Below are 14,008 nucleotides of genomic sequence, written 5' to 3' on the forward strand. Positions count from 1 at the left end.
TGAAATGTTTAAATTTTGAACGAGCTGGAATAAAGGCCCTTTCAGGGCCACAATGGATAGGTTCAGTTTTGATCCGCGCCCAGAGAGACAACCAACCCACGAAGGATCTAGCCCACACTGACCTGGCCCAAACCAACCGGTCCAATAATTTAGGATAAATTTCATTTTACCACTTTAACTTTAGGTCATATAACAAGCTTACACCTATTTTTTAAGCATAGTAATATCATACAACTACTTTCAACTCATTTCAATGTTAGACCTCTGTTAAATTTTTTGTCAATTTGGCCGTTAAATGATGACATGGCAAGCACAAGACCTACATCCTTATCCAAATTTTAAAAAAAAAAAAAATGGCATATTGCATATTAACACCTTAACTTTGGGCCACATAGCAAACGCATACTTCATCTTTGAATATTGCAATGTCATATATCAACTTACAAATTCATTACAATGTCTGACTTCGTTTCCTTGTACGTCAATTTGTCTATAAACTACTGACGTGGTAGGTGAGAGGCCCCCTCCCTCACTCAGTGGAACTCCACATTATTGACTTGTCCATGGTGGAGTTTTGCTTATTCCATTCACTAAATATATCTCATCTGTTGAAGTGGAAAGTAAGGGTACTGACTGGTTGTTGAAACGGGTAGCACAACTTTGTTTATCCTTTGTCCTAAGAGTACTTCCAACGTTGGCTGGAGCTCGGGGGATAGGCCAACAAACAGGGCCCGAGAGCCCCGCCTATTAACTTCAGCGTATGGGAACCCGAGGGACATGGCAGGTCCGAGCACTAGGCCTATCACGAATTGCTAGCTCGCGAGCCCGAAGGCTATCTGACGCAAGGCTGACGTCAACCCCTTTTTTTATTTTTTTCCTGTCAGGCGCGTGCACTATACCTGCGTGTGGGGGCACGTTACCCAACATGTTTTCAGAGAATGGGGCCCGTGGCGCAGTTTCAAATTGTTACCATTGGAAAGCCACATGGCTTCCCATGGTCCGTTGGATCGCAACGGCAAGAAAATGTGGACCTTAAGATTTGCAACTGTAAAAAAAATAAAAAATTCTTATTTAATATCAACCTTTGGATCTGAGATTAACGGTTGATATTATTCTCCTTTATAAATAATAAAAAAAAATAGTTTTAAAATTCAGAAATATTACCATTATGCCATGTGGCACAATCTGGAGTGTTGGAATTCAAATTTTTTTAAATCCAATGGCAGAGATTAATTAGTTGAATAAAAAAATTAAAAATTGTAAAAAATGAATAAAGTTGAATAAAAAAATTAAAAATTGTAAAAAATGAATAAAAATCCGAAAAAAAATTTGACAAATTTTTAAAAAAATTGTTTTTACTTTTCTATAAATACCTTATCATTATCATCTCAACTACTTTCAAGCACATTCCTATCTTTCTCTCAAAGTTTCAATCCAATTTTTTTCGACAAAATGACTACTGATGCAGGTACGAATTGGACGCTTCTTGAAGATGTTGTGTTGTGTACGAGCTGGGTTGAAGTTATTTATAGTTCGCTTACGAATAATGAGATGCAGTTGTGAGAAATATGGAGTCTTATTCATACCAATTATCTTGAGAAAATGGGTGGGAAAAGAACCAAAGAATCGATGTCTAGTCGTTGGAAATTACTTAGCCAATCGCTTAGTACGTGGAGAGACGCCTTGGCACAAGCTAGTACTAATCTTCGAAGTGGGGAAAATTACACAGATCAGGTAACAATATATTATTTATTTGTTTGTACTATACCCAAATTTACATTATAATTATTTGTTTGTATTATTTATTTGTTACCTACTTTCATTATAATTATTTCTTATCCCGCATCGTGTAGCAACTTCAAGCACAAGCTTGGTATGGTTCCAAAACCAAAACAAAAAATAAATCATTCAACTGGTGGGAATGTTGGAATATTGTCAAAGATTGTTCTAAATTCAAAGTTGTGCCTGTCAGTCCAGAAGTTTTCATGAAGCTGAAGCTGATCATGCCTCAAAGATTGTCCTCAAAGCACCCCTCTACGCTCTACACCCGATCATGCCTCACATGTTCATGAAGCTGAAGCTGAAGAAGTGCCCGAAATGCCCCCCTGAACAAGCGTCGAGATCGACCCGTTACCCAATTAGGCCTCAAGGTAAGAAGGTTTCAAAGAGAAAAGGGAGTGCTTCCAAGAATGATCATGCAAAGTATATGGAAGAACTTGCTCACTAAGGTGAATTGACTTTAGCGCGGGAATGGCGAAATTTGAGGCTAATAAGGCTAGAGAGAAGGCAAATGCTACAGCTGTTGAGAAATCATTTCAAGCTAATGAGAGAGAAAGAGAACTACTTAGGCAAGAAAGGGAACAGGTTAGAGAAGAAAGAATGGCTCAATGAGATCGTGACATTATGAACACGCCTTTAGAAGGGAAGTTTTCAAATTCTAAATATTTTTGGAAGTCGGAGAAAGTAGAAGTGGTGCGAAGTAGGCGTGCAAGAGAAGCGAGAGCAAGAGGAGATGGTCCTAGCATGACAAGAGAAGATCATCCTAGCACCACAAATTGGTTAAGTGATGATGAATATAGTAGTTTTTGTAATCGGAGCCCATAATTTTCCAATCACTTTAGGTTGTAATTTCTTATTTATTGAATAGAGTACTTTATGTTGTTTCCAATTTATTGATTTTAGTACTTTATTAAACTAAGAGTATATTTATTTAATTTGGTAATTTATTTATACTAAGAGAATCTTTATTCAAAAGACATTTAAACACACCAAATAAAATTACATAAACATACCAAATAATAAAAAACTCACTAAATGAGCTATAAAGAGAGGGGGAGAATTTGCTTGATTTGTTCCCAATACCATATCCAAGTGAAGAGGATACAACAGATATTTCAAGGGACCAGGTATTGAATGAGATTGATTCTCGCAACCTGCAAAATTCTCCACCTGTGGTCCCTGAAGAACCTATTTCATCAAAACCCTCAAGTAGTCCTTCTAACCAAGAAACTGCTCAATTGCCAGTAACTCAATTTCCCACAATTCATCGAAATCCTCCCCGTGAAAGGAAACTTCCATCCAAGTTACATGATTATGTAACTTACAATGCCAAGTAGCAAAGTTTCATCCTACTTTGCTGCATTCCTCAGTGCAATTACTGAAACCTATGAACCATAAAGCTTTCAAGAAGCTAGTCTACACAGTGAGTAAAAAGCTGTTATGGCAGAAGAGCTTCAAGCTCTTCATGAAAACAACACCTAGACTATAGTGAAACTTCCCAAAGGAAAGAAGGCTGTGGGAAGCCATTGGGTATACAAGACCAAGTTCCATTCAGATGGCATGATTGAAAGGAACAAGGCTCGTTTGGTTGCTCAAGGATTTACTCAAACCTATGGAGTGGTTACAAGGAGACATTTGCTCCCGTGGCAAAGATGAACACTGTGAGGGTGCTGTTATCTGTTGCCATTAACAATGCATGGCCACTTTTTCAAATGGATGTTAAAAATGATTTTCTGCATGGTGAGCTTGAAGAAAAAGTTTTCATGAAACTGCCTCCAGGTCATCCTCAATCAAACAATCCAGAAATGGTGTGCAAATTTCATAAATCCATTTATGGTCTCAAGCAAAGTCCACGTGCATGGTATACCAAGCTCAGTCATGTTCTAGAAAGAGTTGGTTTCTGTTGGAGCAATGCTGATTCTTCCTTATTTGTGTGTTCAAGCACATCGGGTAACCTTATGGTGCTTATTTACGTTGATGATCTCATTGTGACAGGTGATAATATGTCAGAGATTAGTGCTCTTAAACAACATCTCAATCACAAGTTTGTTATCAAAGATCTCAACATTCTTAAATATTTTCTAGGGATCGAGATGGCACACTCTCACAAGGGTTGTTTTCTAAATCAGCGTAAGTATGTTATTGATCTTCTTCGTGAGGCCAACATGACAGATTGTAAACATGCTCACACACCTTTGAATAGTAATTTGAAGCTGCAATCTCATGGTGATCTCATTCCCAATATAGAGTACTATCAAAGATTGGTCGGCAAACTCATTTATCTAACTATCACTCGTCCTAATATAGCATATGCCATGAGTCTTGTTAGCCAATTTATGCATGCTCCAAGCATGGATCACATGAAGATTCTTCATCGTGTGCTCCGATATCTGAAGGGCTTCATTGGTAGAGGGATTCTCATGCGCAACAATAATCACACTCATATCTCAGGATATACAGATGCAGATTGGGCGGGGAACGCTCTCGATTGCAAGTCTATCACTGGTTTCTGCACCTTCGTAGAAGGTAACCTAGTCACCTGGAAGAGCAAGAAACAAAGCGTGGTTACACGCTCTAGTACAAAAGTATCGTGTTATGGCTTCGACTACTTGTGAACTTATTTGGCTCAAAAATCTGTTATTGGACTTAGGGTTTCCTCATCAGCAACCTATGTCTCTCTACTGTGATAATCAAGCTACGATGCACATAGCATCAAATCCTATTTTCCATGAGCGAACTAAACACATTAAAGTTGACTACCACTATGTTCGAAATCAAGTGCAATCCAAGGTGATTGATACACACTTCATTCGTAATCATGATCAACTTGCAGATATCTTCACAAAAGGATTACCATTTGCTACTTTCCATTATCTCTTGTCCAAGCTTGGATCAATTGACCCGTTTGATCCAGCTTGAAAGGGAGTATTGGAAGAAGATCTAGTCTAGTTATCTATCATTTACCCTAGCTGGTAGGTAGCATGGGCGTATCCATGGGGTGCTATCTAACAACTTGAGTATGGTTGTCATCCTCACTAATTCAAAGGATTGCTGACCTTGCTTTAGTTGTTAGTCTAGTTGCTGCCCTTGCTTTAGTTGTTAGGTGATTAGGCGTAAATCAAGGAAGGAAGATTGTTTTTTGTTCCTTGTTCCTTGTTTTTCTCTTCTTCCCACGCTCATATATATGAGCTATCTTTGTACTTTTCTTCATAATAATAGAAAATACACCTTCAAATTTCAATAGTAAGCTTAGAGGGGGATTATTTCATTCATTTGATGAAGCAATTTATTGGGATTGATGGAGAGTCCTTGTGAGTTATAAACCCTAGCACGGGTGTAATGCACTTTATGGTACTAAATTTTCGCATTCTTTAATTTCCACATGTTGTACCTATTAAACATTCTTCAATTTCTTCGCCTCTTTCTTCACTATTCTATACCTTTCCCTGTTTTCATCATTTCTATCCTTGTATAAGGCTTTACAACATTCCTTCTTAGCCTTAACTTTTTTTTCTGTACGTCCTCCTTCCACCAACAAGATTTCTTTTGGTGTGGAGTAAAACCCTTGGACTCTTCTAATACCCCTTTTGCTACTTTTGAGATACAACTAGCCACAGAATCTCACATTTGGCTAGCTTCCCCCTCTCTATCCTAAACGCATTGGGTGATTACTTTCTATGTGAACATGACTTGTTTTTCTCCTTTTAAATTCCACCATCTAATCCTTAGGCACTGTAATACCTTGAAATTTTAAAATAGGTGGAGTAAATCGAGAATAAATATATTTATGGTTATGAAAATTTGATTAGAGAAATTTTAGAATTTTGTTTCCGGGATTTATTATAATTTACGTCGGAAAATTTATCGATAAGTGGAAAAGATGAAAATGCCCCTAGTTGACTAAACGTAATTTTACGAGGATGTATTTTATCCTCATATATTTGATCATATTTCTTGACATATTTGGATAGAGGATGATTCCACAAGCATGTAGGCAAAAATCGTTCGACAAATAGAGTTATAACAAATGAAATAGAAACGAACGAAAGTAAGGGCAAAATAGTCATTTTGCCATGAATCTAGAAAGCTCCAGATTTGATTGGCGGTGTGTTTTGGTGGAAATATGCCACGTGAAGAGTTCTAGAAGAAGGGGGAAAGAGAGGAAGAGCCGAAGGGGGAAAGGAAGAAAGGAGGAAAAAAGAAGGGGTGAGGGTCGGGGAGAGTTCTGGAAGAAAGAGGGAGAAGAAGAAAAAGAACAAGAAGAACAAGAAGAAAGAAAGAAAGAAAAAATGAAGGGGACTTCAACCCAAATTGGTTCAAACCCTGCAACCTTCTCTATTATCTCTTTCACTTTACATGACCATCTCCGACTTCTCATGTTTGGTTTTCAGAGAAGATAGTAAACAGGAGGAGCAAGAAGTTGTGAGTGGGTTAGATTTGGATACTAAACTGGTAAGGCTACAATTCTCCAATTCACATCCCTTTCATCTGTGTTTGTTAATTAGTTTGAATTTTATTGGGCATCTTGGTTGTACTTTATACCCACATCATAAGTGTTTTAATTCCTTAATCTTTGTACCAGTTTTGAATTGGAATTAGAATTTTTTTTCAAGAAGATCCTTAGAGAAAGACCAACTGTCATGAATTATTGCTTGCCTTATTTCCAGCATAGTAATTTTGAAGAAGAAGACAAGAATGAATAATTTAGTAATGCATATGATGGAATTATCTACCTGGGAAATGCAATGCTTCACATTGTCAACGTTTATCTTCTCTCCTAAATTCTTCTTACCATTAAATTTTGAATCTTGGTCCATTTAATTAGGTACAAGAAGCTCAATACTTTCCAGTAAATGATTTTGTCATCTTTCTAACTTGATATTATGTGCTTGTTTTTGTATATTTGGAAAGATATATGCTCATTGATAAAAGAAGGGTTGTGTAGTTAAGTGTCCTTACATTTGAGGGTTAAAGTCTCAAACTTGGATTGTGGTGCCAATAAAAATTGTTGAGTTTATTTCAAACAATGGAGCTGAATGAGACATCATAAACTACTTGGTAATGATATTGTGATTACTACTTGCAAGCATTGAGTTGTATGGCTTTAGCGTCACTACGAAGGATATCCAAAAAGAAAACATTAGGTTCTTCATAAGAATTCAGGAGATTTAAAAGTCGGTGAATTACGAAAGGCTTAATCCTGCTCAAGGGTACGTAGGCAGTCTAACAGAGGTTAGATGCAACCTTAAATAATTGAGATTAATCTTTTTGTTGGGAATTTGATTTAAGAAAAGAAATTTGGTGAATTATCAGAAAATTTAATCTTATGTTTTTGGTAAGTAAATTTTGGTTATAGATTTTGTGAGTGATTAAGAAATTTAAATAAAGAATTGTGATTAATGGTAGTTAGATAAACAAGAGTTTAATTTGGCCTATCAAAGAAATTATTTTTCGAAATAAAATTTTCGGGTCAGGGCATTACAGGCACTTCAAGGTCTTGTTCTTTTTTCTCTTTCTTTTGATATGTACATCTATCACCAACAAGTGATGTTGATTAGCCAAGCTCTCTCCCGGTATGACTTTGCAATCCTTACAAGTTATACAATCACAAGTTCTTCTCTTTTCTTTAAGAAGGTGTTGGCTAAGCAGAGATCATATGCCATTGCAAAATCCAAGATGGCTTCCATATCCTCGTTTCTCTCCCCAAAACCATGGCCACCATGAAAACCTCTATAGTTGCATGTCTCCTTGCCCACATGTCCATTTAAATCTCCTCCAATAAATACCTTCTCCATCTGAGCGATTCCTTACACCAAGTCTTCAAGGTCTTCCCAAAATTTTTCCTTCAAACTAGTATCCAACCCTACTTGAGGTGTGTACACACTAATCACATTGATGAGTTATTGTACTATTGCCATAATTCTATCTCCTACCCTCTTGACATCTACAACATCTTGTGTCGGGGTCTTGCCCACGATGATACCAACACCATCGTTCTATTTGTGCCTGAATACCAAAGTTTAAAACCTGAGTTTTCAAGATCTTTTGCCTTAAGATCCAACCCACTTAGTTTCTTGGAGGCACATAATACTTATCCTTCTCTTCACCTTCGCTTCCACTACTTCTATAGATTTTCCTGTTAAAGTTCCTATATTCCATGTTCTTAAATTCATTCTACTCTCTTAAACTCTACCCTCATGTCCTAGCTTCTTCGCCTTCCCCCGTCTAATAAGGTCAAAGTACTTCCTTTGTGTGTCCTGTTTAAAGTTGATAGGAGCAGATACTTCCAAACAACTTTGAGTGGAGTCATTCAAAAAAAAAAGTTTTTATGGCCCCTCTTGCTCATTTAACACTACATCCGGGCACTGATGGAGATACAACGACCCTTACTCACTTATGTCTGTGCTCAAGCCACACATCACGCCATTTACGGGTGACAACCTAGCTTTAGCACAATTTCATTTAGGATTCATTATCATAAGGATTTGACGTAATATAGGAGTGCAGGCTATCGACTACATGACGCCCTCCCCCTCCTCCTTTATCCGGGCTTGGGACCGGAAATGTAAGATAAACTTACACAAGCGGAGTTTCAATGGCTAAAACAAATATAAAAAATTATTTAGTTTACAATTCATTCAAAAACTCTATATATACCTATGTATTTGTTCAGACATCCACGCCAAATTCACTTTTATCAGAATATAAATATTTTTAGGTTAAAATGTTCATAAAAATAAAGGTAATTTAGCCAAACATCAATAAAAACTTTACTATTGAATCATTTATCAATGACATTTTTTATTTTGGACTTAATCAATGATTTACTTTTATTAATTAAAGATAGGTCAATCATGATTTATGTCGTTTTACACATATAGAACTTGACTCTTAAGTGCATTTTTGTTCAACACCCTCAAGTGGTGGTAATGCTCACCACCCTATTTATCACAGTTATATAAGTTTGAATTTTGAGATTTGTGCCTATCAACTACACAAATCTTGAAATTCAAACTCATCTAACGATGATAAATAAGGTGGTGAGCATACACCATAATTTATGGTGGTGAGCAAAAATGCTCCCCTTGACTCTTTTATCCTTCTCTCTTTCTCTCTCGCTATGTATGCCACATGGACTTTAAGTCCTTATAAATTAGTTAGAGCTTATAGTTAATGTTGGAAAAACATCAACAACAACAATAATAAATATTTAAAAATTCTAAAATTTCTCCTTTGGCTTGCATTCCTGTGTCCTAATATCTATGTCACATCATCCTCGTTCGCTCCCAATCTTAGATACATTTACAGAAAAACTTAATAAATATTTAAAAATGAACAAGTATACATGAATCAATAGACTTTAATCATTGAATTTCCTTTACTTGATCGAACAACCCAAAATTCAGTTATTTCAACTACATCAAGCGATATATTAGACGAATTCTTTACGGAATAACAGAAATTCAAAACCAAAAAAGTTCTACAGTCAGCAATTCAAAGCCAGGAAACAGACAATACGTTGCAGTGTGTGAATCTAACTGTGAAAGACAGAACAAGAAATGGGCACTGCATTGTAGTGTCTGAATCCAAATGTAAAAATCAGGAGTTGCGTGAGGTGCAAAGTTCGCAAGACATGTGAGTGATGAAAAAATAAAAACTGGAAACAAACATTTCACCACAACGTCTGAATCAAAAAATAAAAAATAGAAACATGAAATAGACATTATAATTGTCTGAATCCAAATGTAAAATGGGCACATTGGACGCATGTGAGTGATGGATAAAACGAAACTAGGAAATGGGCATTGTAACGCAACGTCTGAATCTAAATGTAAAAAAAGAATCAAGAAACATACGCTAATATGTATTGACCTATTCTAAATTATGAAAAATATGAGAAAGGGAGTGTCTCTTGTTGGAGAACAACTTATGTGGGGCTTGGCTTGCCACTATACTTTGATGAGTGGCACTACAGTCCACTTAAAACTCGTCACGTGGCAACTATTAAATATAATCATTTATCATTCTTTTTATAATAATTCTCATAATTATTTTTCCTACTAATTAATATGTCATGAGATCAATCTAATTGTTCTTTTTCTTCTTCTTCTTCTCCCCTCTGTCATTTTTCTTCCCAAAATTTCCTTGTCATCTTCTTCCCCCCCCACCGTTTCTCCTCTCTCTAAATACAAACATGTAGACTCGAATCAAATACCCTCAAAGCATGATGACACAATATGCACTTAGCTTCAAACATTTTACAAGAGCTGGAAACCATATATATCACATCCCGGCCCGGGGCGGATCACTTCCCGGGCCCGCTCCACCACCGTAGCACGATATTGTCCGCTTTGGGCTTACCATTCCCTCACGGTTTTGTTTTTGGGAACTCACGAGCAACTTCCCAGTGGGTCACCCATCATGGGATTGCTCTAGCCCCCTTCTCGCTTAACTTCGGAGTTCCTACGGAACCCGAAGCCAGTGAGCTCCCAAAAGGCCTCGTGCTAGGTAGGGATGAGAATATACATTTAAGGATCACTCCCCTGGGCGATGTGGGATGTCACAATCCACCCCCCCCTTAGGGGCCCGATACCAATTTGTCACATCTCTGCCCAGGGGCGATGTTAGGCTCTGATACCAATTTGTCACATCTCGGCCCAGGGGGGACCAGTTCCCGGGCCCGCTCCACCACCGTAGCACGATATTGTCCGCTTTGGGCTTACCATTCCCTCACGGTTTTCTTTTTGGGAACTCACGAGCAACTTCCCAGTGGGTCACCCATCATGGGATTGCTCTAGCCCCCTTCTCGCTTAACTTCGGAGTTTCTACGGAACCCGAAGCCAATGAGCTCCCAAAAGGCCTCGTGCTAGGTAGGGATGAGAATATACATTTAAGGATCACTCCCCTGGGCGATGTGGGATGTCACAATATAGATCGAAGTATGAGAGATAAACTCAATTGTGTTCCCTCTTTTATGACCTTCTTCGGTTGCTTATACATAGTAACTCCTTCATTACTGACTTCTCTTAGCCTTAATGTCAAACAACTCATGTAATCAATTTTAAAGAACTTGAATATTTTATCGGTTGCTTTCCATTATAAAAGTGAAAACTCATGGGAAAAAATTGCAATCAAATTTAAATTCAACATAATTAGCCAAACTTGAAACAAAAAATTACATGAGATCAATCAAAAGAGGGATGAGATAGGAAACCAATGCTCAGACCAGATTTTCGAATGTGGATAAAGGCAGGCCAAACAAGGAGAGAAGAAAGTGAAGACTCACGACAAAAAATAAACTCTTTAGATTGATCCTGCTATATTTGGGGTGCATAACTTTCTTAAAAAAAAAAAAATTGGAAAGAAAAAAAAGGGGGAAAAGAAGAAAAAGTTGAATCATTAGATTGATCTTATGTTGTATATTAATTGGTAGGAAAAATAATTATGAGAATTGTACATATAAAAGAATGATAAAAAATTATATGTAAGACTTGCCACGTGGAGAGTTTTAAGTGGATTATAGTGCCACTCAGCAAAGTTCAGCGGCAAACCAAGCCCTACACAACTTTTTCTCCACTTGTAGTGGGTGCCAGCTGTAATGGCGGATTCTGTAATTTTTTGTTTATTTTGAATGCATTTAAGTGTCATAATACATTATTGACCTATTTATAATTAATATAAATATTGTTTATTGCCAATATTGTAACCTTTTATCGATTTTATACAAAATCACCCTAAATAAGTTATGATAATCTACATAAATTTTATTTTAAAAATAGTTTCAGAAAAAAATAATTAGCCTAAATACATTTTAATAATCTCAGCTAAAATTTTAGCTCAAAATTATTAGAGCAAAAAAATTATTTTTGGATTAAAACTTAAATTTTATAAATTTTAAATTTTAAATTTTAAAAATGTGGGAGAAAAATCTCAATTCTAAAATAATGTCCTATTTTTTTTAGAGTGATGTTATTCTCACTGCAATGTCTTATCTTCCCATCCATCATTTAATAAATTTTTTAATTACAAATTTGTCCATTTGCAAAAAAGATTGATAAGGACATTAATTATCTTGTTTTGGTTAATTCAAAAAAAAGGTTGGGCATGAGAGACAATTTGTCTACATTAAACCCTAACTCATATTTTCATCTCATTTCATTCAAAGAAAGTAAAAAAAATATCAATGAACTTAGAAGATGACTTTTTCATTGAAGAGGTGGAAGATGACGCTTCTACGGAAGAGGTAGAAGATTATGTTTCCATTGAAAATGTAGAAGAATAATTTGTGTGTGGGTCATTTGAATTTGTCCATCGTATTTTTTAATTTGTCGTTGTCGAATTCTTTTGAAATTGGATACTTCCGTCGTTTCCATTTGAATTTGCAGATCTTACTGGTTTTCATTTATATATTATTTGTTTATATTTTTTAAGAGACAATTTATAATTTCACATGTATGTGTATATTAAAGGTTATTTTGAGAATAATAGTGGGTGGAGAAATAGCATTTTTTGCAATCCTATTAGATTAGAAATGTGATTGTGTAAATCCTAGTATATCTTGGAATATCTCTTATATTCCTATTAGGAGTAGATTACCTATTAAATTTTGTAATCCTAAGGGCAAAGGTTTTACCTATCCTACTGTTATAAATAAAGGAACAATGAGATGAAATAATAGACACCCTCAATTACACATCTCTCTCTTTCTCTCTATCTATGCCGCACCCCTGTCACATCCCGGCCCGGGGCGGATCACTTCCTGGGCCCGCTCCACCACCGTAGCATGATATTGTCCGCTTTGGGCTTACCATTCCCTCACGGTTTTGTTTTTGGGAACTCACGAGCAACTTCCCAGTGGGTCACCCATCCTGGGATTGCTCTAGCCCCCTTCTCGCTTAACTTCGGAGTTCCTACAGAACCTGAAGCCAGTGAGCTCCCAAAAGGCCTCGTGCTAGGTAAGGATGAGAATATACATTTAAGGATCACTCCCCTGGGCGATGTGGGATGTCACAATCCACCCCCCTTAGGGGCCCGACGTCCTCGTCGGCACATTTCCGGCCAGGGATTGGCTCTGATACCAATTGTCACATCCCGGCCCAGGGCGGATCACTTCCCGGGCCCGCTCCACCACCGTAGCACGATATTGTCCGCTTTGGGCTTACCATTCCCTCACGGTTTTGTTTTTGGGAACTCACGAGCAACTTCCCAGTGGGTCACCCATCATGGGATTGCTCTAGCCCTCTTCTCGCTTAACTTCGGAGTTCCTACGGAACCCGAAGCCAGTGAGCTCCCAAAAGGCCTCGTGCTAGGTAAGGATGGGAATATACATTTAAGGATCACTCCCCTGGCCGATGTGGGATGTCACAATCCACCCCCCTTAGGGGCCCGACGTCCTCGTCGGCACACACGCGGCCAGGGTTAGGCTCTGATACCAATTTGTCACATCCCGGCCCGGGGCGGATCACTTCCTGGGCCCGCTCCACCACCGTAGCATGATATTGTCCGCTTTGGGCTTACCATTCCCTCACGGTTTTGTTTTTGGGAACTCACGAGCAACTTCCCAGTGGGTCACCCATCCTGGGATTGCTCTAGCCCCCTTCTCGCTTAACTTCGGAGTTCCTACGGAACCCGAAGCCAGTGAGCTCCCAAAAGGCCTCGTGCTAGGTAAGGATGGGAATATACATTTAAGGATCACTCCCCTGGGCGATGTGGGATGTCACACCCCTCTCTCTCTCTAACCTCCATAATTGTTCAGTAAATTATGCTTACAACACGTTATTAGCACGCTCTTGATGCTGCGCTAAAGAGAGTTTATTCTTCAATCAAGGGAGTGTTACGTTTTAATCATTATTTTTGTGATTAATTTATTGTTTTGAATTGATCTACATGTTAGTAATTCAATTTAATTTTTATTTGTTGAACGTGATACAACGCATTGGAGATGAAATTCCGGTTTTCTGAGAAAGATCTTCTACAAATTCAAAGGCTTTTGTTGTTTTCTATCAATTAGGTACGCTTAAAATAAAGGAAGATATTTGAAACGATCTTGAAGTATGAAAACATTTCTCATGATGCATGAACCCCTTACATTTATATTTACCTTCTGATATATATATATATATATATATATATATATATATTGTATATTTTTCATACATTTGTCAATATATATATTTGTTTCATGCATTACGCAATTTTTGCTATGTGGAATTTGTGAGTCAAAGAATCA

General features: G+C 37.4%; 1 protein-coding gene across 1 annotated transcript; it reads left to right on the forward strand.

Moving 5' to 3' along the window:
* Nucleotides 1-2,250: 2,250 nt before the first annotated feature.
* On the forward strand, nt 2,251-4,394 carry LOC137744452 (uncharacterized mitochondrial protein AtMg00810-like). Its single transcript, XM_068484261.1, has 2 exons — nt 2,251-2,364; nt 3,351-4,394. The coding sequence occupies exons 1-2, from the start codon at nt 2,251-2,253 to the stop codon at nt 4,392-4,394; spliced, it is 1,158 nt and encodes a 385-aa protein (XP_068340362.1).
* Nucleotides 4,395-14,008: the final 9,614 nt, after the last annotated feature.

This window comes from Pyrus communis, chromosome 9 (genome assembly GCF_963583255.1).
Source record: "Pyrus communis chromosome 9, drPyrComm1.1, whole genome shotgun sequence".
Classification (NCBI taxonomy): Eukaryota; Viridiplantae; Streptophyta; class Magnoliopsida; order Rosales; family Rosaceae; genus Pyrus; species Pyrus communis.

Excerpts from the sequence above, each read along its gene's own strand:
- LOC137744452 (XM_068484261.1), top strand. The coding sequence starts at position 2,251 with ATGGCGAAATTTGAGGCTAATAAGGCTAGAGAGAAGGCAAATGCTACA. Across the intron at positions 2,365-3,350 it reads TTAGGCAAGAAAGGGAACAG|GAACAAGGCTCGTTTGGTTG; the intron begins GTTAGAGAAGAA and ends CATGATTGAAAG.